Genomic DNA, 26,556 nt, shown 5'->3' with positions numbered 1-26,556 from the left:
GAATTCTAGATTGACTTCTTTTTGCTCTTTTGGCACTGTAAAATTCATTCTTTTCTAGAAGATGTTTTTAAGTTTATTTCCCTGTAAGTAATATGTCTTTTATTCTCTGCCTGCTTTTAAGATTTTTCTCTTTTTATCACTTGTTTTTAGCAGTTTAAGATGTGCTTTGGTATAGTTTTTTGGGGAGTTATCTTGCTTGCAATTTGTTGAGCTTCTTGGATCTATGAGTTTATAGTTTTCATCTAATTTGGAGATATTTCAGAAATTATCTTTCCAAACATACTTTTTCTGCCTTCCTGCCCTCCCTTTTTTCAGAAATTCAAATACATTTGTGAAAGTCTGCATAATATTATTCCACATATTGCTGAGGCCCTATTTTTTCTTTTTTCCTTCTATATGCTTCAGTTTGCATAATTTCTAATGCTATGCCTTCAAGTTTATTGATCTTTTCTTCGATAGTATATAATCTACTCTTAAACCCATCCGGTTAATTTTTTTCATTTCAGATATTGCATTTTTCAGTGTAAAAGTTCCAATTGTATTATTTTTATATGTGTCATCTCTCCCCTCAATATATTCATATTTTCCTTTACATTTTTTTTTCTTTTTTTCAGATGGAGTCTTGCTCCGTCAGCCAGGCTGGAGTGCAGTGGTGCAATCTCGGCTCACTACAACCTCCACCTCCTGGGTTCAAGCGATTCTCAGCCTCCCAAGTAGCTGAGATTACAGGTGTGCACCGCCATGCCCAGATATTTTTGTATTTTTAGTAGAGATGGGGTTTTGCCATATTGACCAGGCTGGTCTTGAACTCCTGACCTCAGGTGATCCGCCTGCCTCAGCCTCCCAAAGTGCTGGGATTACAGGTGTGAGCCACCGTGCCCGGGCTCCTTTAAATTTTTGAGTATATTTTAAATAGGTGTTTTAAAGTCCTTATCTGTGAATTTCATTATTGCTGTCATTTCTTGGTGTTTTTCTATTGATTCATTTGTCCCATACATTTTCCTGCTTCTTCACATGCCTATTAATACTTTTTTGTATATTGATTTTAGTATACAAATTTTAGGCTTTAAATGTCTGCATTTAAAATTTTCTTTTCTTTTACTTGGATTTTAATTATGTAAATAAATAGCAACATGAGAATGAGGAGTTCTAAGGCTTGTTCATTATCTCTAGGTGAAAGGATTTCAGATTAGTTTGCTTGTAGGACAGCATCACTCAAGATAACAGAGGCCTAGTATAGATTTTCCTGAAGAAGAATGCAAATTTAATACATTCAATACTGACTTCTCTGCCATTTTTCTGTAGAAGCCCTGGTTTATTGTAAGGAGATTCCAATGCTTACCTATAACGGATTAAAATGGGCAAAGCATGGCATTTTCTTCTTATTTATAGGTGAATTCTCATTTCCTAGCTTTTGAAAGTGCTCCTTCCATATATCTTCTATGACTATGTATCTTTGTAAACCCCAATCATATAATCTCTCCCCGCTGACCTGGGCAAATACAATGGCTTGTTGTGGATGATAGATAGAGGCAGCTAATGCTGTGAAACCAGATGGATACACCAGCTTCTTTATGTTTGAACCTGTAGCCAAAATGAGTCCAACAAGGCCAGCAAAATTATAGCACCAAGTCTTGGAAAAAAACCCAGAGAATACATTTTGGAGATATTCATAGCTGTCTAATCCCTACTAAACCAAACTTTGCATCTTGGGCTTAGTCTGAGAGGATGTTTCCTGACACCAACTTGTATATGGCTCACAATAATGTCGGAGCTGAGAGATGCTTTCTTCCACCTGGGTTCTTAACTCCTCTGCATATTTATATTGACCCTTGGGAACTAAGTAGAGTGAAAGCTCATCAGCCTTCATGGGCTTTTTGGGAGGTGAGTCCTTTTTTGCAGCTGCATAGACTTTGAAGGTGAGCAAGCTCAAGCTAGCTGACCCCATGGACCTCTGAATTAACCTTGGGCATGTTTTTGGCAGCAATGGCTCCAGAAGGAAAATCTTTCTTTAAAGTGTTTGAATTTTGTTTTGAAGGGAGTTAGTTTACCTGGAGATTATCTTTATTCTTCTGAATCTTTTTGGAAAGCTTCATCAGGGTGGGTCTAGGGAACCCTTTACTCTAGAGCTAGTTTAACCCTACCATTAAAGGATTATCCTTCTGCAGTCTCTAACAAGTGCCCCACGTGTTCAATAAGGTTTTTTCACTTTGGTTGGTTGGAACTCAAATGTCTCCTAGTTCTTTTTTTTTTTTTTTTTTTGAGGCAGAGTCTCGCTCTGTCGCCCAGGCTGGAGTGCAGTGGCCCGATCTCAGCTCACTGCAAGCTCCACCTCCCTGGTTCACGCCATTCTCCTGCCTCAGCCTCCCGAGTAGCTGGGACTACAGGTGCCCACCACCACACCCAGCTAATTTTTGTATTTTTAGTTGAGACAGGGTTTCACTGTGTTACCCAGGATGGTCTCGATCTCCTGACCTCATGATCCGCTCGCCTCGGCCTCCCGAAGTGCTGGGATTACAGGCTTGAGCCACCACGCCCGGCCCAAATGTCTCCGACTTCTGTGGGGGCTCTGGGAATTTTTCAGTTTATAGCTTTCCAGTGGTTCTTTAAAAAGCATTGTGAAGTTTCCCCTTAAAAATGTTCAGAGGTCTGTGAGTTCTACACAGACTCCTTGAGCTCTTCTTTCCTTCCTTCCTCGCCTCCTTCCTTTCCTTCCTCCCTTTCTCTCTCCCTTCCTTCCCCTGTCTTTCTCCTCCCTTCCTATCTTCCTTCCTCCCTTCCTTCCTCCCCTCCTCTTTTCCTTCCTTCCTCCCTCCCTCTCTTCCTTCTTACCTCCCTTCCTCTCATCCTTTCTTACTTCCTTTCTCCCTTCTTGCTTCCTTCCTCCCTTCCTTCCTTTATTTTTCTATCTTTTCTTCTTTCTCTCCTTCTTCCCTTCCTTCCTTATTCCCTTCCTTTCTTCTTTCCTTATTCCCTTCCTCCCTTCCTTTCTTTCTTCTCCATTCCTTCCTTTCTCTCTCTTTTCTTTCTTTCCTTCTTTCTTTCCTTTTCTTTCTTTCCTTCCTTCCTTCATTCCTTCCTTCCACAGCTCTATTCTCTAAGTTCTTTGCTCTACAAATTACAATTGCCTCAGCCTCCCCACTCCTGGTCCCCTCAGATGTCCAATTTCCTAGTTGTTTGCAATAGGAGGACAAGTCCAGTACCAGTTATTCCATCATAACTAGCAGGAGAAGTTTCAGTTTATATTTATCTTATTGAGTATTCACGGACAGTCTTATTTCATCTATACTTCTACCCCACTTACCCCGCTGCTAGATGGAAACTACCAATTTTAAATTGATGGTGGACAGGATGATTGCAAACTCAGTCATGAGTAGCTGAAGTAGGATACCTCTCGAAGGCTGTGTGCCACAGATACTGCAATGTGCAATGTGGGCATGAAGAACTCTGATCCTGCCTTCAAATCCATGATTCAGTTTACAATCCATAAAGGTACATTTTGTTTATTATTTCTAAAATATTTGAATTCACACTCAATTCCAGTGTCAATTGCTATGAAGCAAATTTATTAAACGAATATTTATTTGGTTCTTCTTTTAGAAAGCCAAACATACTGAATTTGAATTACAGGTTCTTAGCATAGGTACCAATTAATAGTCATCTAAATGTTATATTCTTGCTAGTTACTCACGTGGCTTAATTGGTTGAATAGCTGTTTGGTGGGTCAATTTAAAGAGCTATTAATTCATCATTGTGACACCTATTATTTGGATATTATCCAAATTAAGATATTTTATTAGCTAATGTTCCTCCCTTAACTATTTTAATTGCCTGCAATAAGTGAACTAAACATTTCTACATGTTAAAATTTCCCAAAGCAGTTTTAGAAGGCTACAGAATATACTATAAATGGCAAAAAGCATTAAACACCCTAGCCAAAACACTGACCTGTTGTAAACACCTGATAAAAACACAAGAGACTTGTATATTCTGTCAATAGAAGTGACATTACAGTACACTTTTCTTCTAGGAATGTGAATGCTAATGTTATTAAGAAAATCTCTTTTTCTTTTTTTTTTTCCTACTTTCTTAGTAAACTCAGGTGGCACTATAATATGAGTAATGGTATTTTATTTTATTTTACTTTAGAGGGGTAATGCTGGCAATGAATGGAAAAACTAAGAACTCACAGTATTCTTCCACTTTAGCACAAAACTGGTATGGCAACATAGTATAATAAAAAGATCACTAGAATTTTTCATTCTGACTGCCAATACGTTGATGGCTTTGGTGGAAATATAGTTCATTCATTACTATGAATTCAATAAAAAAAAGATTTTTTTCTCCACATAGCTGACACTAGTCACAGGAGAATGAAATTGGCCCTGACAGGAATAAGTAGGTCATTCACTAGAGATGTGAACTGTTTCTGGAGGCAGGAATGTCATCATGGGTTTCAAAGGCATAATCAGTGGTTTTTAACATGAGACTCAATGCCACCATTTTGGTTGTTTTATTTTCTGGATTTTATTTCTGTTTATCCTCCAGTTTTTAAAATTATTTAAATTTATTTTAAAATTTATATACAATAAAACTCACTTTTTTATTGGTGCATATGTCTATAATGTTTGACAACTGCAAGTAGTCACGTAATTACCACAATAGTCAAGATTCACAGCAGTTAACATTGACCTCCCCCAAAAAATTCCTTCATGCTACTCCTATGTAATCAAACCCTCCCCCAAACCTTTAGTCCCTGATAACCATTGATGTCTTCCCCATTCTGTTGATTTTCTAGAACGTCACATAAATGGAATCATAGAGTATATAGACTTTACAGGATGAGCCAAAGCTGCCTCTTTATAACAGATATTCTGCTCTTATCTCTTTATAATCTTCAAATAGAATCCATAAATAATATTATCTACTTTGACAAATATAAATTCAAAAAATCAATATACTACTCTAACATAAATAAAAGAAGCAAAAAAATCAATTAATAAAATAACAGGTATTCACAATGAAAATGGTTGAGCACAGTGAAGTAATGAAATGCTTACATCTACTTTGATGAAAAAGTTTTCATTTTAAGGGACATAACAAGATCAGAAGCTGTTCTGCATTAAAAAATACAGGAAAATAAAAAGAAAAAAACGGAGGTGTGATGATGTGATTTTTATGAAATATGAGCAATTCTTGGTAAGGATCAGAACAAAACCAAGTAGGATTTTACTTTCTTACTTTTCAGAGAATCTTAGTATCCACAAGAGTTGTAGTTCTGGAAAATTTAGTGTACATGTCTGTAATCCCAGCTTCTTGGCTGAAGCAGGAGAATTGCTTGGACCCAGGAGGTGGAGGTTGCAGTGAGATGGCACCATTGCACTCCAGCTTGGGCATCATAGCGAGACTGTCTCAAAAAAAAAAAAAAGTGTTTTTTACTGCAAAATGCAGTTAGGTTTCTACGGTTCGGCTATGTATGAGTAGGTTTTTCATCTACACGAATCTCCACTGGGGCAATCAAAAAATGTATAGACTTGGGACAATTCCAGTGTGGTCTTATCTCAAGCATAGCAGGACATCTACCATCCCTGGCTTATACCTGTAAGAGCCCAAAATACTCTCCAATCTCAACAACCAAAAAATTTCTAAAATTCTTCCTAGTGGGCTACAGTTGAGACCCACTGGCCAAGATGAAGTATCTCTTTTGCCATCTAGTAATCTCATGCCGGATAATCATCCTGGATTAATGTTCACCAATCTTCTGATTACCAGTTGAATTTCTCAGATAAGCTCACACTAGGAAAGGAATATCTTGAAGTGCTACTTTCGTGTTCTAGTCTCTAGAAATAGATTTCCCATATTGCATATTGTATTGTTTATATTTATTTATTTTCTCTAAATTATAATGTTTTGACAGCTTAAAAATGTTTCTTACTGGAGAGAAACTACTCCTCCTGGGGCCAAGATAATTCTTAGAAATAGCAAAAAGAACATGCCTTTGATATGCAAACCAACCAGTTCAGAGCCACACCTCATCTTTGTTACCCTTACATCCTAGGAAGAAATATTCTTTTCCTTTAATCATTCCAGGGCTAGGTACCAGGCAGCTAAGGACTATCCTTAAAGTTTGGAGCCTCCTGAAATTATTCAAAAAGCCAATCCTAGGCTGTTTGCCCTGCCTTGCCTTTCCCACGGAAGCTCCAATGAAGGCCATAGCCTAGGCTCTCCGTCACATGTGGCCTTGTGTGGCTTGCTGAGCCTCCTGTTTCTGGGTCCTGTGAGTACAATAAATTTTGTTTTCCTGAGGTTCTCTTGTGTCTCATCTTGTAACTGCCACTGACTGACCACACATAAAGACACAAAATAGAGATTAATAAATAATCATTTTTGTTTATACCAGTTCTGAGTATTTTTAGCCTGAAACAATCTCTGTGGTCCTGATCAACTTGGAAGTTAATAAGACTAGATTCATCTGCACAAAACTAACTTCTTAGTGTTAAATCTGCCAAGGTATTGTCCCCTCATTAGGTCTTCCTTTCATAATTAGCTGATCTCCCTTGAAATGTTGAAGATCTCCTTTTAAAATTCTATAATTATAGTTTTCTAAGAAGAAGGTTATCACTGGCACAAATGCTCTTCAGTATTTATCTGAATGAAGCCAGTCACACAATCTGGTTATTGTTTGATTTCCCATACATGGAAAGAAAATGTATCATGTTCAGGTGGTCCAGGGCAAAATGCCTCAGCAAACTTGAGTATTCTCAAGAATGAGTGCAAGACACAGAATTCAACACCTTTTTTTTTTTTTTTTTGAGACAGAGTTTCGCTCTTGCCCAGGCTGGAGTGCAATGGTGTGATCTCAGTTCACTGCAACCTCCGCCTCCCGGGTTCAAGCAATTCTTCTGCCTCAGCCTCCCGAGTAGCCGAGATTACAGGCATGCACCACCATACCTGGCTAATTTTGTATTTTTAGTAGACAGGGGCGTTTTCCTTGTTGGTCAGGCTGGTCTCGAACTCCCGACCTCAAGTGATCCGCCTGCCTTGGTTTCCCAAAGTGCTGGGATTAGTGAGCCACCATACCCGGCTGAATTCAACTCTTATTTAAAAATAAAATTACAGGTCAATACTCTGAATAGTATAAATGCAAAAATCCTAGACAAAATACTAGCAAACTGATTTTGACAGCACATTAAAAGACTCATATGCCATGATAAAGTGGGATTGTCAGTAATCGATAAGGCAACTTTCACAATATATAAGGTCTTTGGTAAAAAGTTTTTAAATTATAAAAATTTTGCTTTTAGCATATGGAAAGGGTTTTTAGAGTTACATTGCTTTATTTAAGATTCTAGTTGGTGCTGCTAAGGTTGATGAACCTAGACCTGTGCCCCCATTGTCTATCACAAAGGCAGAGCAAATGCCTTTCTATTTGCAATATACAAAACTTTCTATTGCAATCTCCAAAAGGCAGAACAAACAGCTCTTGGGAATAAGTTATGTGGGTCCATACAAATGAGTGATGAATGTCGCAGGCATTTATATTATCAGAACAACCTGAGTTAGAGTAAATTTTCACAGACTGCCTATAGTAATTTGAAAGAAACTAGTAACTTTCAAGGCAGCACCAACCAAACACTGAATTAACTTTCTCAATATATGTTTAACAGACACTCATGAAGCGTGTATTATATTTCAGGGTACTTTGAAGCCAGAAGTATTCCTTAAACTGAATCTGAGCTGAAGTAAATAATCAAATAATGAGTCCTCAAATACATACTCAACTGAAGGTTAGGAGGTGAGAGGGGAAGTGGAGGAAGTTTTGATTACACAGTTTGTGTTCTTTCAATGACACTACATTGACTCCCAAATGGTATTAAGTGCCCAAAGAGAAGGTGAAATTCCGTAGACTATAATATGTTGTAAACAAGGCTCCAGAGAGGATTCAGTTCCTTGGTATTCTTGGAAAAATGAGAGAGGTCTTTGTAAGCCTTGACTTTATCAAATTTATTGATAGCTGACCTTTAATAATGCTATGGCAGACTCCAAAACAATCATCATTTGTGGGGAGACATGAAATTTGGATTCCATCTCTCTGAAAAAAATTAAATATTTTTTAAACAAAGTGAAGTAGTTTTACTTTCTCTTCTTTATACATGCTGAATGTAAAAGATTTAGATATTACAATTAAACGACATAAAGAAACAAGTGAAAATCTCAAGTAACATAACTATTCAAAGTTAATCACTGTTTGTCAACAAATTAGATAACCTAGAAGAAATGAATAAATTCCTAGATACGTACAACCTATAAAAATTTAATCATGAAGACTGGAAAATCTGAACAGACCAATAATGAGTAAGAGGATTAAATGGGTAATTAAAAACCTTCCAGTGAAGAAACGCCTGGAAGCAGATGGCATCACTAGTGAATTCTCCCAAACCTTTAAAGAAAAATTAATCCCAATCCTTCTGAAACTCTTTCAAAAAATTGAAGAAAACACTTCCAAAATTATTTTATGGGGTCAGTGTTCTCTTGATTCCAAAGCCAAAGACATACAAGAAAAAAAAAATACATGCCAATGTTTCTGAAGAATATAGATGCAAAACTCCTCAACAAAATACTAACAAACAAAATGTAATAGCACGCTGACAGGATCATATACCATAATCAAATGAGCTGTTTCCCTGGATGCAAGGATGGTTTAACATATTCAAATCAATACATGTACTACACCACATACACAGAATGAAGGATAACAGTTGCATGATTAACTCAGTTGATTTAGAGAAAGCATTTGATAAAATTCAACATGCTTTCATAAAGATGAGAGACAAACTATGAATAGAAGCCATATACTTCAACATAGTAAAGGCCATATATGACAAGCCCACAGCTAACGTCATACACAGGGGTGACAAAGTGAAAGCTTTTCCTCTAAGATCAGAAACATGACAAGGATGCTCACTATTGCCACTTTTATTTAACATAGAAGTCTTAGCCAGAGCAATTAGGCAAAAATAAATAAATAAATAGAATCCAAATTGGAAAAAAAGGAATAAAATTTCCCTGTTTACAGATGACATAATCTTATACATAAAAACCCTAATGACACCACACATGGAAAAAAAAAAACAAACTCTTGAAGCTAATAAGTGAAGCTATAAAGTTACAGGATACAAATTAAACAAACAAAAGTCAGGTCCATTTCTATACGTTAATAACAAACCACTCAAAAAGGAAATCAAGAAGACAATCCCAATGACAATAGCATCAAACAGAAAAAAATACTTAGGAATACACTTAATAAAAGGGATGAAAGACTTGTGCACTGAAAACTACAAAACATTGATGAGAGAAATTAAAGCAGACACAAATAATTGAGCATCCTATGTTCATGGATTAAAAGACACAATCCTATGTTCATGGATTAAAAGACATAATCTTGTTAAAAATGTACATACTACCCAAAGTAATCTACAGATTCAATGCTACTTCTACCTAAATCTTGCTGTCATTTTTTTACAAAAATTGTTTTAAATTATAAAATTAATACTCATCCACAAGGAACCCAAACAGTTAAAGAGATCTTGAGAAAGAAGAACGAAGCTGGAGTTATCACACTTTCTTATTTTAAAATATATGCTAAAGCTACAGTAATTAAAACAGTATGGTACTGTCATAAAGACAGACATATTGACCAATGGAACTTAATATAGAGGCCAGAAATAAACCCATGCCTATACTGCCAATGATCTTCAACAAAATGTCAAGAAAACACTATGGGGAAAGGGTAATCTCTTCACAAATGATGCTGGCAAAGCTGTATATCCACATTAAAAAAATGAAATTGGACTCTTACTCTATGTTATACACAAACATCAACTCAAAATGGATTAAATATAAAACTTCTACTTGGGAGGCTGAGGCAGGAGAATCACTTGAACCTGGGAGGTGGAGGTTGCAGTGAGCCGAGGTCACACCACTGCTCTCCAGCCTGGGCAACAGAGTGAGACTCCACCTCAAAAAAATAAATAAATAAAAATAAAAAATAAAATTAAATAATATATATATATATAACTTAAATATGAAACCTAAAAACGTAAAACATAGAAAATAGACTTAAACATAAGATGAGAAACTGTAAAACTCCTAGAAGAAAACATAAGAAAAAGCCTTCTTTATATTAGTCTTGGTAATGATTTCTTGGATCTGACCCCAAAAACACAGACAACAAAATTAAAAATAGACACGTGGGATTTCATCAGACTAAAAATCTTCTGTGCAGTGAAGGAAACAACCAACAGAGTGAAAAGAAAACCTATGGAATGAGGGAAAATATTTGAAAACCATAAATCTGATTAGAGGTTAATATCTAAAATACATAAGGAACTCATACAACTCAGTAACAAAAATACCAATAACCCAATTTAAAAATGAGCAAAGGACTTAAACAGACATTTCTCCAATGAAGACATACAAGTGGTCAGCAGGCATATGAAAGGATGTTCAACATCATTAATCATCAAGGAAATGCAAATCAAAACCACAATGAGATATAACCTCACACCTCTTAGAATGACTATTATTTAAAAAAAACACACACACAAAGGATAACAAGTATTGTCAGGGAAGTGGAGAAATTGGAAACCATGTACACTGTAGGTAGGAACGTAAAATGGTGCAGTCATTCTGGAAAACAGTACGAAAGTTCCTTAAAAAATTAAAAATAGAACTACCATGTGATTCAGCACTTCTGCTTCTGAGTATATATCTAAAAGAGTTGAAAACAGGACTTCTGGGTTTGTTGTTGTTGCTGTTGCTGTTTTCATTTTATTTTATTTATTTAGTTTTTTGAGGCGGAGTCTCGCTCTGTTGCCCAGGCTGGAGTGCAGTGGCGAGATCTCGGCTCACGCAAGCTCCGCCTCCCGGGTTCACGCCATTCTCCTGCCTCTGCCTCCGGAGTAGCTGGGACTACAGGCACCCGCCACCATGCCTGGACAATTTTTTGTATTTTTAGTAGAGACCGGGTTTCACCATGTTAGCCAGGATGGTCTCGATCTTCTGACCTCGTGATCCGCCCACCTCAGCCTCCCAAAGTGCTGGAATTTCAGGTGTGAGCCACCGCGCCCAGCCTACTGTTGTTGTTTTTAAAAAGATACGTGCACTTCCTTGTTCTTTGTGGCATGACTCACAATAGCCAAGATATAGAAACAACACAAGTGCCCATTAGCAGATGAATGGATAAAGAAAATATTGTATACATTTAATATATACAGTAGAGTATTATTCCGCCTTAAAAAGGAAGAAAATTCTATCATTTGTGATAACATGAATAAACGTGGAGGACATTTATGCCAAGTAAAATCACCCAATCACAGAAGGGCAAATACCATATGATTCCACTTACATGAGGTATCTATGATAGTCAAACTCACAGAAGCAAAAAATACAATAGTGGTTTCCAGGGCAGGGGAGTGGGGAAAATGTGGAGTTGTTCAATGGGTATAAAGTTCCAGTTATGCTAGATGAATACGTTCTAGAGATCTGCTGTACAACATAGTGCCTATACAGTATCATGCGCTTCTAAATTTGTCGAGGGTGTATCTTAACAATATATTAAGTGTCCTTACCACACATATACATACACAAAACAAAAACAGAAACAAAAACAAAGGAATAGAAGGAAACTTTGGGAGATGCTGTATATGTCCATTGCCTTGACTGTGGTGATAATATCACAAGTGTTTGCATATGTCCAAACACTTTAAATTGTACCCATTAAATATGTACAGCTTTTTGTATATCAATTATTTCTCAATAAAGCTATTTTTAAAAGAAAATTATTTTCCTTTGGGTAAATACCCAATAGTGGGATTCCTGGATCAAATGGTAGATCTACTTTGAGTTCTTTGAGAAATCTCCATACTGTTTTCCGTAGAGGTTGCACTAATTTACGTTGTCACCAACAATGTTATAAGCATTCCTTTTTCATGCATTCACACTAATATCTATTGTTTTCTGTGTGTCAACAAATTTAATTAGACACCATTTTAACCTGCAGTATTGCATTTTATTGTATATCTTACTTAATTTTGATGAACATTGTTTCTTTTACAAATTTTAAAAATTTATTTAAAGTCACATATAGATCAGTTTTATTTTTACATACTCAAGTACTCAACATACAAATAAAAAAAATTCATCACATGCAGTATTCAAGCTTTTATCCAGAACTATGATTCTTTATCATGAAGCACATGTGCTATTAACAAAGGCACTAGAGAAGTAAGATATAGTCAAAATGGAGGAGTAGATGGATGAGATCCTCCTGGAAGGTCTGTCTGATTTTGCTAGTTGTATAAGTAAGACCAAACCTCTTATTTTGTCTACATTACCCAGATAATTTGTACTTGGATCTGGATAATTTGGAAGAAAAATTAGGGAGGGGAGTCTAACTTAGTAACTCACGTTGGTCAAAACACTCATCATCTAACTACAAAATATTAATATAGTAGGTATTAATATCTACTGTATTATAGATATTATATATAAGTAGATATTATATCTACTTTCCTAAAGTGAATCAAGAAATATCCAGCTTGGCCTTGCAGTTAGCTTTTATTCGTGAAAGATCTGCCCAGATCTTGATAAGAATCCTACTTTCTTCCTTCCTTCCTTATTTTCCAATGCTGCTCAGGGTATAAGAGTAATAAGCTAATTTTCCAATGCTGCTCAGGGTATAAGAGTACTTTGGTAGGCAATTTGTTTATTTGTTGTTTGTTCTATTTGAGCTAAATCAAGGTAGATTTGGTATAGTCTTTGATGGTTTAAATCTTAATTCCTGGCAATTAGAAAGACAATTTCTCCTTTCTTGATGATAATAATGTCTCATAAATAAAGTTTTAAAAAAAATTATTTTGTCAAAATTTGTTTAAAAATATTCTCAAGTCTCCTATTTCCAGTGTCAGACAACATTTCTCATTGAGGTTCCCACAGGACCAAGAGAGCTGTAACCAAAAGACTCATCTGATGAGACCTTATCTAAATTATACAATAAAGTTTAAACCATTTTTCATCTACTAATAATTTACTGTTAATTACTTTTGAAGCTTAATTTTAAAATAAAGCAAGTGCCTGTATATTGAAGATTTTTTAAGATAATCATTTTCTTTAAAAATTATCTCTTTTTTAAAAATTTGGCAAGATTTGCCTTATATTAGGGATTTTAACCCAACATTTTCCCCTGAGGACATCATGTATCCATTAATGTTGTTTCTTTAATACTTTAATGTTGTTTAATTAATCCGTTAACGTTTTTCTGCTGGAATCACTGAGTATATCTATACCTACACCAATAACTATATTTATATATCTGTATCTATATAAATAGAGGTATCTATATAGATATGTACTATATCCAGGTAAATAGATATAGATATATAGATATGCACATATACAGAAACCACATAAAAGGCAAAGATAGATGACAGACTATCTTTTATGTGGCTTCTGGCTTTAATATTTTTGTTTAGAAAGATTGCCAAATGCTTACCTGAATTTGTTTCTAGAATGTTTATAGACCACATTTTCAATATTTTTTCTCACATAATATATGAACTAGATGTTTTCACCACACCCCTCAGCTTTTTGCCATTCCTCAGCCTCATCAGACACAGAAAATCTCAGGGAAAGAAGAAATGAGGGTTCCTTTGTGGCGGTGGCAGTCACGTTCCTATTGACACCAAAACAACTCTGTCAAAAGGATGGGTGAATATGGTGTGCCCACTCCCACTCCAGGCAAAATGGCCTCATCAAAGCAGTATGTCAGAATTGTCTCATTTCATTATTTGAGGCTTATTCTGAATTAAACTTCTTTATATAGGACTTCTGTTACCCATGGAATTTTTTAGTGCTTCAAGTGTCTGTGTTCTAAGATGTCTGTGTCTGTGATAACTTTCTGAATGTAGGAATGGGTAGAAGGCTAGAACTTAGATTAGAAAGAAGTCAGTATATTTCAAGTATATTCATATTCCTAGCAGTGGAATTATTGAGTCAAAGGATATATGGATGTCGAATTTTTATGGATATTGGGAAATAGAGCATTGTTCTCCAAAAAAGATGAATCAATTTACACTCTCACCAATAATATATTAGATTTTCTGATTCCTATATTCTTGATAATATTTATGTGTATTTACTTTTTAATTTGTTTAATTTTATATTTATCAGTATTTTATATTTGGGCAATCAGTAAAACAAAACAACATTTCTCTTTCATTATGAATGAAGTATCTTTTTGTCTTTCTGTTTCTGTTAATCATCTATATCCTTGTCCATTTTTCTACTGGATGGCATACTTACTGGTTAGTACATACATTTTAGAAATTTAGGAAATTTTCTCTTTGTCATGTTTTTGCAGATATTTTCCCTAGTATTTTGTTTATGGTGGGTTTTGCTACATAGCTGTTTAAAACTTTTTTCAGGTCAAATTTATACATCTTTTTTTTTTTTTTTTTTGAGACATAATCTTGCTCTGTTGCCCAGGCTGGAGTGTAGCAAGTGATCATAGCTCACTGCAGCCTTAAATTTCTGGGCTCAAGAGATCCTCCCACCTCAGCCTCCCAAGAGCTAGAACTACAGGCCCATGCCACCACACCTGGCTATTTTTAAAACTTTTTGTAGAGATGGGGGTCTCACTACATTGCCCAGGCTGGTCCCAAACTCCTGAGCTCAAGCAATACTCTCACTTCAGCCTCCTGAAGTGCTGGGATTACAGGCATGAGCCCCTGTGCCTGGCCAAATTTATATATCTTTAAAAAATAGTTATTGTCTTCCTTAGAATGCCCTTCCCCATTCTAAACTTACAAGTACATTTGCCCATGTTTTCTTCTAGCCCATTCATGATTTTTTCTAATTTTAATAAATGTTTTATTAAACTATAACATGCATATAGAAAAGTACATCAATAGTAAGTGGACAACTTACTGAATTTTCACAAAAGAAACATTCTGATGTAGCCAAGATTCAAATCAAGAAACAAAACATTACTAGTACCACTGAAGCCTCTTTTATGTCCTTTCCAATCATTACCACTCTTCAAAGGTTATCACTATCTTGATTTCTAATATCATAGATTAGTTTCTCATATTTTTGAATTTTTTAAATATGGAATCATATTTAAAACCAAAGTATGTACATTTTGGCTTTTTTAACTCAACATGATGTTTTCAAGAGTCATTAATGTTGTAATTATTAGGATGGGGCAAAACTAATTGCGACTCTTTACCATTGCTTTTAATCACAAAAACTAATACAATTTGTTATTCTTATTGCTATGTAATATTCCATTTATAAATATGTAACAATTTCTTTATCCATTCCACTGTCAATAGATATTTGGATTGTTTCCATTTTGGTGCCATTATAAACAGGGATTTTATAAACATGTGTTTGAATGACTATATATATATATATACACACACACACACATATATATTTATGTATGACTTTGGATGACTATATATATATATATATATAGAGAGAGAGAGAGAGAGAGAGAGAGAGACATCTTTTTTTTTGTTGGGCTTATACCTGAGAGTATAATTGCTGGGTTCAGCTTTAGTACTTCTTTTCGGTTTTCCAAAATGGTTGTACCAATTTACATTACTACCAGCAGTATATAAGTTTTGTTTGCTTCATATCCTCACTAACCTCATATATTCTTTCTATTTCACTTTAACCATTCTGATGGGTCTGAAGAGGTTTCTCACTGTAGTTTTAATTCACATTTCTCTGATGGCTAATGAAGTTGCCATTTTTAATGTGCTAATTGGTATTTAGGTATGTTCTTTAACGAAGTGCCTGTTCAAGCCTTTGATCATTTTTCTACTGGACTCTCTTTTCTCTTGTAGATTTGTGGAAATTCTTTATATGATCTGGATAAGAGTCTCATACATCCACATATCTTCTCCCATTCTATGGCTTGTCTTTTCACTCTCAATACTGTCTTTTGATAACAGGTTCTTAATTTTAATACAGTTCAATTTACCATTTTTTCTTCCTGATGAAACACTATTTTAAAAAATTTCTTTAAAACGGGTTTAATTAAATATAGTGGACATCCAATAAACTGCACATATTTAAAGTGTATATTTTGTTAAACTTTTGGGAGTGATAGGTAGTATCTATTATCTTTATTGTGGTGATAGATTCATGGTTGAATATCTGTCAGAACATCAATTTTAATAGTTCAATAATACTTCTTCCTATGAAGATACTCTAATTTACATTCTCATTCCTCCACTATTGGGCAATGAAATTGTATTCCCTTTCTTCCCTATCATATATTTTAAAAACCTTCATTAAATGTCATAAGGATAAAACAGCATGGATGAACAAAAAAGAACAGATATGGTTTTTGGAAGACAAGATATGCTAGGTTGCTTGGCAATGCCATCATGTGAAGAAAGAAGGGCAAGAATGTCACATAGGATGATGAGGGATGCTCCAGTCGTGCTGTGCTTCAGTAATGAGCTGTCATGTGTTGTGATGTGCAGTTCTTAAGTGGTAAAGTGTGCAAGCCGCATAGCAAGAGGTGATAACCTAGGTATTGACAGCTGCCTACTTCAGGAGAAACCGACTGAAACAGGCATAAAACAACCTTTTTCTCTTCTTAAAAATGGTTTTTAATTACAAAAGCATTGGCTCATTTTATTATGAATCAGAAAAATATTTGTGCATAAATGGAAAATCATTCCCTATCTGTGTTCCTACTTCCTATAAGTAACCACTGGAAATATTTTGTTATATAAACTTTCAGACATTACAGAATAGACAGACAGTTATAGTCTATCCATAGTTATGTATAGCTATTATATATAGTTGTATAAGAAGAGAGTTTATTTTTTAAGCATAATCCTCGCCAACTTGCCCTTTTCATTTACTATCTTGCGTCTCCCTCTCCACAGCAGTGTAGTAGAGGGGTATCTGCTCCTTCCTTCTCCAAGACACAGCTCAGGGTGCAGCTGATATGCCCCAGTCTCAGTCCCAATGCCTGCAGTCACCAAGATAGTTCTGGCAACTTGCCTGGGTGAGTGAATGGCTGGACACTGACAAGACCTACCTCTAGAGCAGTGTTTGCCCTGGTTCCCACACAACTGCACTTCCAAGATGAGCACTGGCTTCAGCCCCCTCAGATACCGTCGTCTTCCCTGTCCCTCCAGGTCTCCAGGACATGCATGGCAAACTCAGGAGCCTATAGAAGCCTAGATGGTCAAGTAAAAGAGCAAAGCATGCTAGGTGTAATAGTGCAACTGTAAGGACTGGGCGCGCTAGCCCTGTTTGAAGAGCAGCCACTACTCACACCATCTGATTCTTCGTCAGAAGGGAATATTGTCAGATCTCTACATTTTCAAGAGAAGCCAGAAATCAAATTTTTAATTAAAAAATCTGCTTTTCAAATGTCAGCAGCTAAGATTTATTAAACATATTCAAGTCTTGATTTTTAATTTTTAAAATAAGCTTTATATTTTAGAACAGTTTTAGATTTACAGCAAAAATGGCAAAGATAGTACAGAAAGTTTCCATATACCCCACACCGAACTTTCCCTGTTACTAACATCCTACATTAGAATGGTACATTTGTCACAATTAATGAGCCAATATTGATACAGTGTTAGTAGTAGTTGACTGACATTTCCTTAGCTTTACCTAATGTCCTTTTTCTATTCCTGGATCCTGTCCAGGATAGCACATTACATTTGGTAGTCATGTGTCTTTAGGTTCCTCTTAGCTACGAGTTTCTCAGACTTCCCTTTTTTATTCACTGACAGTTTTGAGGCATACTGATCAGAATTTTGTAGAATGTCCCTCAGTTGGGTTTTTCTGATATTTTTGTTGTGACTAGACTGGGGTTATGGGTTTTCAGGAGCAAAATCACAGAAGTAAAGTACCATCCTCATCACGTCGTATCAAGGGCACATACTGTCCACATGACTCATCACTGCTGATGCTCTTGATCACCTAGTTGAAGTAGTGTTTATCAGGTTTGTTACTTTCCCCACTTTCCACACTGCACGCTATAAAAGGAAGTCACTCTGCACATCCCACACTTCAGGAGTGAGGAGTTACGCCTCGCCTCTTTGAGGACAGCGACCCTAAACAAATTATTTGGAATTGTCCTCAGCACAATCTTCCATAACCAGGTCCTACCTACGTTTTGGGCTTTATCCCCAGGTGCTCCCTCCCCCTCCCATTCCAGGCTCATCATACTACAGGGTCAGCACCTGCAGATCCTGCATGGTGCCATTCTTTCTCATGTCTCTTGCTCTCACTATTGCCATTGTCTATGCATGGGTGTTCCTTATCTTTCCCCCTTGCATGATCAACTCCCCTTTGACCCTTTGACCATCAAGACTGCTCAAGTACGCTCTACTCTAGAAAGTGTTCCCAGAACCCAGTCTGCCTCGAGGGATTTTCCTCAGTCCCCAAATACCCTGTGCATTTTCCCACCATGACATTCATTCCTCCCTATTGTTTATTCTCAACACACTCTCTTGTTAGATTGAGAGTTCTTTGCGAGCAGGACTGTCTTCTCACTTACCTTTCTATCCCCTGTGCTTATATAGGGCATACATCAGACACTGGGTAAATATATTTTGAATGAATGAATGAATGAACAAATGTACAGAATTCTAGATACAAGATTTCTTCTATGAATTTCCAGTCTTTCTGCCTTATCAACAATCACCACATTCTGCCTTGCATTACGTCTGTTTAGGTGCTTGTCTTACTTATTTTAGTAGCTCTATTGCACTTTGAAGGCTATGATCATGTTTTATTTGTACTATAATTTCCAGGTCAGTGTCTTACACATAATAGGTGTTTAATAAATCTTTGTTGAATAAGCAAATGAATTAATGAACAAATAAATGAAGCTGCCTGCACACAAAATTGGTGAGAGGGAGTCGCACAAGGAAAGGAAGCATAATGAACTGGAAAATAAATGGCATAATTTCCAAATGAAATGAAGTTGACTTGCCAAGCACATTATTTCCAAATTTTTATCATATGCTAGTAAATATTGTCACGTGTTTGTTTAAAGAAATTTAAAAACTTAATTCTTAATGAAATAGCTATATTAACTGCTCCTTAACAACAGAAAGGAGGGTCAAGCCTGATTCATCTCTTAGAGATGGACCTCCCGACAAAAAGATCCATGCTGCTACTCTTAAAAATTCCTCTTGCATAACACAACATATGTTCCTTCCTCCCCTTTAATAACCAAGTGAGCTTATATCAAAAAATTTTTAAATAGCATTTTTCTTTATCCATCTCTAATAGAATATTATTTTTTAAGTATCCTCTGCTGGAGGGAAGTAAACAGAAAATAACCATTCTGGAAGGAAAACAATGTGCTTATAGCAAGACAGATTACCATTGTTATCAACACCAAATTCAACTGCTGCAGAAGAATTTCACTTAGAGGAAACTGAATTAGGAGAGAATTGAGTTCCTCTTTTTCTTGCACCAAAAAATAAATTGTATGAGTACTTCTCAATTAGTATTTGATTAGGAAAACCTGTAGAGGGCGTCCTTGCACCAAGAGCCATAGAGTTTTGCGCAGAACTAGGAAAAAAATGTTAAATTAAAACCACACACTCCAAGTCAAAGAAAATGCCTATTGTGCTGTGAAATTATTATCTTTACCTGGGTGACACTGGCATTACAATGTTGAAGTGTTTTAAAAGTAGCCTAATGTTCATACATTATATACATGAATATTCACAGAAATAAAAATAATGAAATGTTGGAAAACAGGTAAATATTTTTATTTTAAAGGAAGAATGACTGCAAAGCTTTGGATGCAAACAGACTTATGATTTATTTATCATTATGAGGTATAAGTTACTAAGAGAATGGGCTTTGAAGTCAGAGTGTCTGGGATTTGAACCCTTACTCTCATTTACCAGCTGGATATGAACAGTCAACTTACTGGACTTTTTGAGCCCTCTTTCCTCGTCAGTAAAATGAGAATAATAGTAGTACCTACTTAAGAGTTTTGAGGAGTAAGTAAGCACTTAAAATAAAAGTACTTTAAAAATTAATACACTGCAAGTTCAAATCAGTCATAGACTTCTTATCTAATTCCTTTTTTCCTTTTTTTACTATTGGTTGGTTGTATAGCTGCAAATATTTCCTTATTGGAAATCTATATTCTTAGAACCTAACACTGATTTAACTTGATGCCTGCACATGTCCAGCTTCTCTTCTGTTGTTTCTGTTTGTTTTTCCCTCTTGAGGCATCTGCTACTCTACAAAGGACTGACTGAAACACCACGCCCAGCCCCAGACATTTGATCCTTGAGGCATATGTCACAGCATTGGGTACTAAAGAACAAAGACAAGTAAATGAACCTTTTCTGAGTCCGAAGACTTTCTAAGTTTTTTTTTTAATTAAAAACAAAACAAACAAACAAAAAATCCCTTTTGCTTCTGTTTTCTTTGCGCATCCAAGGAATTAGGCAGGAGGCAAAAATAAGTTCTTTCTGCTGGGCCAGGTGGATAGGTTATGCTGCAGCCCACTGCCGGCCAAGCATGCTTCTCACAGACGAGGCCAGAGCCTTGGTTTTGCCCCCACGCACCCGTGAATTCGGCAACTTAAAAAAAATGTATTATTTTATTTATTTATTTATATTTTTTTGAGACGGAGTCTAGCTCTGTCGCCCAGGCTGGAGTGCAGTGGCACGATCTTGGCTCACCGCAACCTCCACATCCTGGTTCAAGCGATTCTCCTGCCTCAGCCTCCCGAGTAGCTGGCATTACAGGTCACCGCCACCACGCCCACCTAATTTTTGCATTTTTAGTAGAGACGGGGGTTTCACCACTTTGGCCAGGCTGGTCTCGAACTCCTGACCTCAGGTGATCCGCCCGTCTTGGCCTCCCAAAGTGCTGGGATTACAGGCGTGAGCCCGGCCGAATTCAGCAACTTCTAAAAAATATCAGCAAACGTGAAGCTATCCACGACGTTAGTGGAGCTCTACCCCGGAGGGTCGGGTACAGCTATCAACCAGGGCCCAAGGCACTCTTCCGGACACTGCCGCGTTATCAGGGAGACAGACGGGCCTCCCCAACTGCTGGGTGTCGGGCAAGTAGCAGCTGAACGCCCTGCCCCTCGAGCCAAGGCCAGTGCCTGCGATCAGACCACCGGACAGTGGAGCCTCGAGTTTTAGCTGCTTGAGAACGCGCAAAGTGTCAGCCAATCGCAGAACAGAGCGCATAGGGCTGGCGGAAAGAGGAATCCTGCCGGCTGAAAGGGAGACGACGGGCAATTTGCGCCTTCAGTGAGCGTCGGAGGAGGAACAGGAGTCATCACCCTCTTCACCATCACCATCATCAGCGCTCAGTCAAGCCCAGCATTGTCTGCTCTCCCCATTTCCCTCCCGCGAAGCCTCCCTTGGCCCGAGGCGAGTGACGTCCCAGGGGTCTCTGAGTGCCCTTCTCCGGGTTCGCCAGCCCTACACGCCCACTTCGCGTGCGCTCCACTGGGCTCACCGCGCTGTGAACGCTGACTCGGGGGTCCCGCGCGGCCCCGCCCCCGGGGGACCCCACAGCGCCCCCAAGTGGCGGCCGCCTGGGCCTTGCAGGCCCCACTCCTCGCTCGCACCTCGCTTGCGCCAGCCCTTCCCGCTCTTCTGTTCTCGCTCTATTTGCCCCGCTGACTGCCGGCCTCGCCAGCTTTGCCAGTCTTACGTCTCTGCCACCCCCACTCCCGCCCGCGCCCCATCTTCTTGCACGGCTCACGCCCGCTGATCCCCCCCACCCCGCCTCCGCAGTCCTGCCTGCCCCCTCCTCCTCCTGCTCTTGCAGGCTCCTTGGCACCCAGGCTGGGAAGCGACAGTCCCAGCCGTCTAAGCGGGAACAGCTCTAGCTGAGGGAGCTGCAGCGCAGCCGAGGATCTGACGGCCCCAGGTTGCGTAGGTGCGGCACGAGGAGTTTCCCCCGCAGCGAGGAGGTCCTGAGCAGCATGGCCCGGAGGAGCGCCTTCGCTGCCGCCGCTCTCTGGCTCTGGAGCATCCTCCTGTGTCTGCTGGCACTACGGGCGGAGGCCGGGCAGCCGCGGGAGGAGAGCCTGTACCTGTGGATCGATGCTCACCAGGCGAGAGTACTCATAGGTAAGGCCCCCGCGTCCAGCGCCTTTCCCTGCCTATGTCCTCCTCTCTCCACTCTTCAAGAAGGAGGGATACCTGCATTTCGTGTGTTTTAAAACTTAATTTCCATAAAAGAGTGTTCCCACCTTTTAGTTAGAGATTTTCCATCTGAAAGCTTATAAACTTCTCTTTTAAGAAATCAAAGCTGTTCTAGTGTTCTGATCGTGCTGTTGTTAATTTTTATAGCCCTGCGTTTTTAGATGCACCCAGGATTTGTTTGCATCGGTTAACTCCATGTCCATCCCTTTTCCGTGAAAGCATGGGTCTGTTGACATCATTCGCATCATTCACGGAGGACAGTTAATCTTAGTAGCGTTGATGGTACCGAAGGCAGATGCCTTGTGAACAGAAATGACCCATACTAATTATTTAGTTTTCTTTTTGCTTGAAACTTCTGATTTAGATGATTTCAAGTCTACCTGGTTTGATCGTTGTATTATTTTAAAAACCAGGATTTGAAGAAGATATCCTGATTGTTTCAGAGGGGAAAATGGCACCTTTCACACATGATTTCAGAAAAGCGCAACAGAGAATGCCAGCTATTCCTGTCAATATCCATTCCATGAATTTTACCTGGCAAGCTGCAGGGCAGGTAAGTTCTGAGAAAATTACCCTTTAATATTTCCACTGCCTTATGGCAGGTGGAAATAGTACTGTACAGTGTGTAGCCTGGCACATTTTACAGTTATTAAGAGAAATTTCTCATCTGATTGCCAAAGCAAATAAATAATTAATTTCCATTTATTTCAAGTTGCCATATAAATTAATGATTTTCAAAAGAAAAGAGTAAGCCATGTGCCTAAGCCCACTATTCTGATAAGACTCAGCGTCCTGAGGCTGCTGGAAATATAAAGATTTGCAACACCAACATCACTGTGTTTCTGTAATCATTGACATTAAAATTTAACATACTTAAAAGACTCTTTTCCCATAGTAGTTTCTAATCACTTGTGACATTCTTTATACTTTACAACAAATTTTAAAGTCTATAAGTATTTCTGACATTGTGCACTTTTAAAAAGCCAGTATGTTGAATGTTATTCACTGGAATATGAATGTTGCATATTTCTGGTAGAAGTTAGACCCATAAGGTGTCATGTAAGAAACTTGTAAAATATTGCAGCCTACGTTTTCAAGTTACCATTTTAAATGCTTTCATATGGAAAAGAAAACTGCAGTCTATTTTTTATGAAGAAGCATTCCTTTTATTCCTTAGCACATTAGCATCTTTTATATGTTACCTTTTGTACATTTTATGGCTTCTAATTTTAGAAAGAAAGAATAAAATGCCTGTGTGAATTTAATTTATTTTGTACAATTGGAGAATTTACTCTAGAGGACAAATGGTAAGTAATAAATTCTTTAGCTTATTAGTTGGTAAAATGTGTCTACTATGAAAATCATTGGGCTTATTAGTTGGTAAAATGTGTCTACTATGAAAATCATTATAATTATAATTAAAACCACATTTTGAGGTCTTTTTATTCTAAAGTTCCTTAAATGACTATTTTCAAGAAGAATGTGATACAGAAAACACTTTATAAAAATATAACTATTTTGAATTGAGAAACCACTTTGTTTCCCTCTAATTACCTGTTATGGTATAGACATGACCATTTTAGCTGTCTTTTTCCCCTCAAGTCTGTTCTCTTTTTCTTCTTCTTCTGAAATGATCAAATCTAGACCCTTCAACACTTCCATTGCTATGTGGTTAAAAAAAAAAATTGAGGTTTTGGATTCATTGAGGTTTATAACAGGAAAGTCATCTGTTGTTAATACCCCCATTTTGCAGATAGGCTCATTGAGGTTTCTATTGCTCTATAGGGAGATTATTCCTTTTCCCCCTACAAGTCCCTCTTCATAGATACTTTATAAACAATTAAGTGGGGAATATTGTGAAATCAGTAATAAACCAATGAATGGTCTTTCATTATCTCCTTTTCAGCTGAATCTGTTTAGTTGTGGTCGACCACTCATCAGATGATCATTAACTAAATGGCCAATTAATTCTATATTTCTGAAAAGACATTTTTTAACCTATACCTTTATGGGTTCATAAGAACTACTAAAAGGTAGCTTGAACTACACCCCTCCAGCTGAAAGGGTTTTTGTAACTGGTTAACTGTAAGAGAAGCAGAAAGTGCCAATAGCTCGCTCGCTCGCTCTCTCTCTCTCTCTCTCTCTCTCTCTCTCCCTCCCTCTCTCCCTCTCTCCCCCTGTCCCTCTCTCCCTCCCTCCCTCCTCTGTCTATCTCTTTCTCACTTATGTTTGTCTGCTGAAGAATAGAATTTGAAGCAAAGGCTTAAATTCCATGTTGCCTCCCCTATTGCTTAATAGTATAATGCTTGTTTGCAAATATTGGCATATTGGTGAGTACAAAATGGACTGACATGTCATACAATCTTGGGGATATGTCCTGTAAGGGATTAGGGAGGAGAGTGGAACTGGCATGAAGATGAAGTTTGTAATATTTTTTTCTCCTGCTTGAGTGTTGCTCACCTATGTGAATGATCTAATGATGCAGGACAATGTTAGCACCTCAATTAAGCTACCTTTCTCTCTCTACTTATTAGGCTTTGAATAGGTTACCACAACTTACTATATAAAATCTGCTTTCTGGGGAAAATGTGGGGAGGGGGAATAATCTACACAATACCAAGCAGCAAGATGCTTTAAAATATTATTTTTTATTTTTAATATCATTTAAGTATGGCTAATTTTGCTCACTAAAGTTATGTGTTCCCAGCACCATCATTTTTGAAATGCACAGAAATTCTGAAGATGGGAAAAATGATTTCAATACCAATTAAGTATTTTGAAAGACATCTATGGCTAAAGTCAAACCACATCAAAACATTTACATGGAAAATGAAAATTTCATTTCATTATTTGATTATTTCATCCAAATGATATCAAATGTTTAGGCATTTCAGCAATACATAAACATAACACATAGCTGATTAATGAAGTTTTAGATTTTATATTTAAGTGCTTTAGCAACATGTGGACAACATTAAAATAACCTCAGGATTGAAGACCTTATAGAAGCAGTAAAGTGTTACTTACTTCCAATAAATTATTGGTCCAGTAATGAAGGGTCCCCAACCTCTGGACCACAGACCAGTGCTGGTCCATGGCCTGTTGGGAACTGGGCTGCACAGCAGGAGGTGAGTGGCAGGCGAGTGACTGAAGCTTTGTCTGTATTGACAGATGATCCCCATCGCTCGCCTTACTGACTAAGCTCCGCCTTCTGTCAGATCGGCAGCAGCATAAGATTCTCAAAGGACTGTGAACCCCATTGTGAACTGCACATGCGACAGATCTAGGCTGCACACTCCTGATAAGAATCTCATGCCTGATGATCTGTCACTGTCTCCCATCACCTCCAGATGGGACTGTCTAGTTGCAGGAAAACAAGCTTAGGGCTCCCACTGATTATACATGATGGTGAGTTGTATGCTTATTTTATCACATATTACAATGTAATAATAAAAGAAATAAAGTGCATGATAAATATGATGTGCTTGAAGCATCCGGAAATTATTCCTCCACCGCCTGGTCCATGGAAAAAATGTCTTCTGCAAAACCAGTCCCTGGTGCCCCAAAGATGGGGGACCACTACAGTAACCCAAAGTGTTCTTGGGCCACTTAAAATGCATCTCATGTTCCACTTCCAACAAATGCAAATAAAAATTACAGTGAAATTCATTTCCCCACATCAACTTGGTCAGATCTTTTAGAAGTGGTTTTAGTATGTGGAGAACAGTGCATTATCACATGCTGCTGATGTGCATGTAAACCTTTTTGCAGGGCTGTTAGACTGTGATGGCAAAAGGCAGGATATAGACTTTTTGACTGGGCAATTTTACATCCAGAGATTCATGCCAAGGAAATAAGCACAGACATAAATAAAAATTTAGGTCCAAGAGTGTTCCTCATCATGCTGTTTATAAAAATTAAAAAATAGATACAACTTAGGATCCAGCAATATTGGCAGAAGAATAAAATGAAGCAGTTGTAAGGATATTCTAGACATCCATTTGGGGCCATGGGAAGATTCTCATGCAAATTAAGTAGTTTATAAAAGTGGTCCCCAACCGTTTTGGCACCAAAGTCTGGTTTCATGGAAGACAATTTTTTTTTTTTTTTTTTTTTGAGACAGAGTCTCGCTGTGTCACCCAGGCTGGAGTGCAGTGGGGTGATCTTGGCTCGCTACAACCTCTGCCTCCCAGGTTCGAGCGATTCTCCTGCTTCAACCTCCTGAGTAGCTGGGATTATAGGCACGTGCCACCACGCCCAGCTGATTTTTGTATTTTTACTAGAAACGGGGTTTCACCATGTTGGCCAG

General features: G+C 37.7%; 1 protein-coding gene and 1 pseudogene across 2 annotated transcripts in view; one reads left to right on the top strand and one right to left on the bottom strand.

The window, feature by feature from the left end:
- Positions 1 to 1,342: 1,342 nt before the first annotated feature.
- On the bottom strand, positions 1,343 to 10,127 carry LOC105502731 (annotated as a pseudogene).
- An 11,517-nt stretch (positions 10,128 to 21,644) lies between these two features.
- WIF1 (WNT inhibitory factor 1) overlaps positions 21,645 to 26,556 on the top strand; it is a 71,724-nt gene continuing 66,812 nt past the window's right edge. For both annotated transcript variants that reach the window (XM_011929238.1, XM_011929237.1), the window contains exons 1-2: positions 21,645 to 22,172; positions 22,661 to 22,800. In XM_011929238.1, the coding sequence (XP_011784628.1) occupies positions 22,025 to 22,172; positions 22,661 to 22,800 (288 nt within the window). In that variant the 5' untranslated portion in view covers positions 21,645 to 22,024. The remainder of the gene's footprint in view (positions 22,173 to 22,660; positions 22,801 to 26,556) is intronic.

This window comes from Colobus angolensis, unplaced genomic scaffold (genome assembly GCF_000951035.1).
Source record: "Colobus angolensis palliatus isolate OR3802 unplaced genomic scaffold, Cang.pa_1.0 Scaffold80, whole genome shotgun sequence".
Taxonomy (NCBI): Eukaryota; Metazoa; Chordata; class Mammalia; order Primates; family Cercopithecidae; genus Colobus; species Colobus angolensis.
Note: the sequence above shows the minus strand (reverse complement) of the source record. Positions and strands in the feature narration are given on the sequence as shown.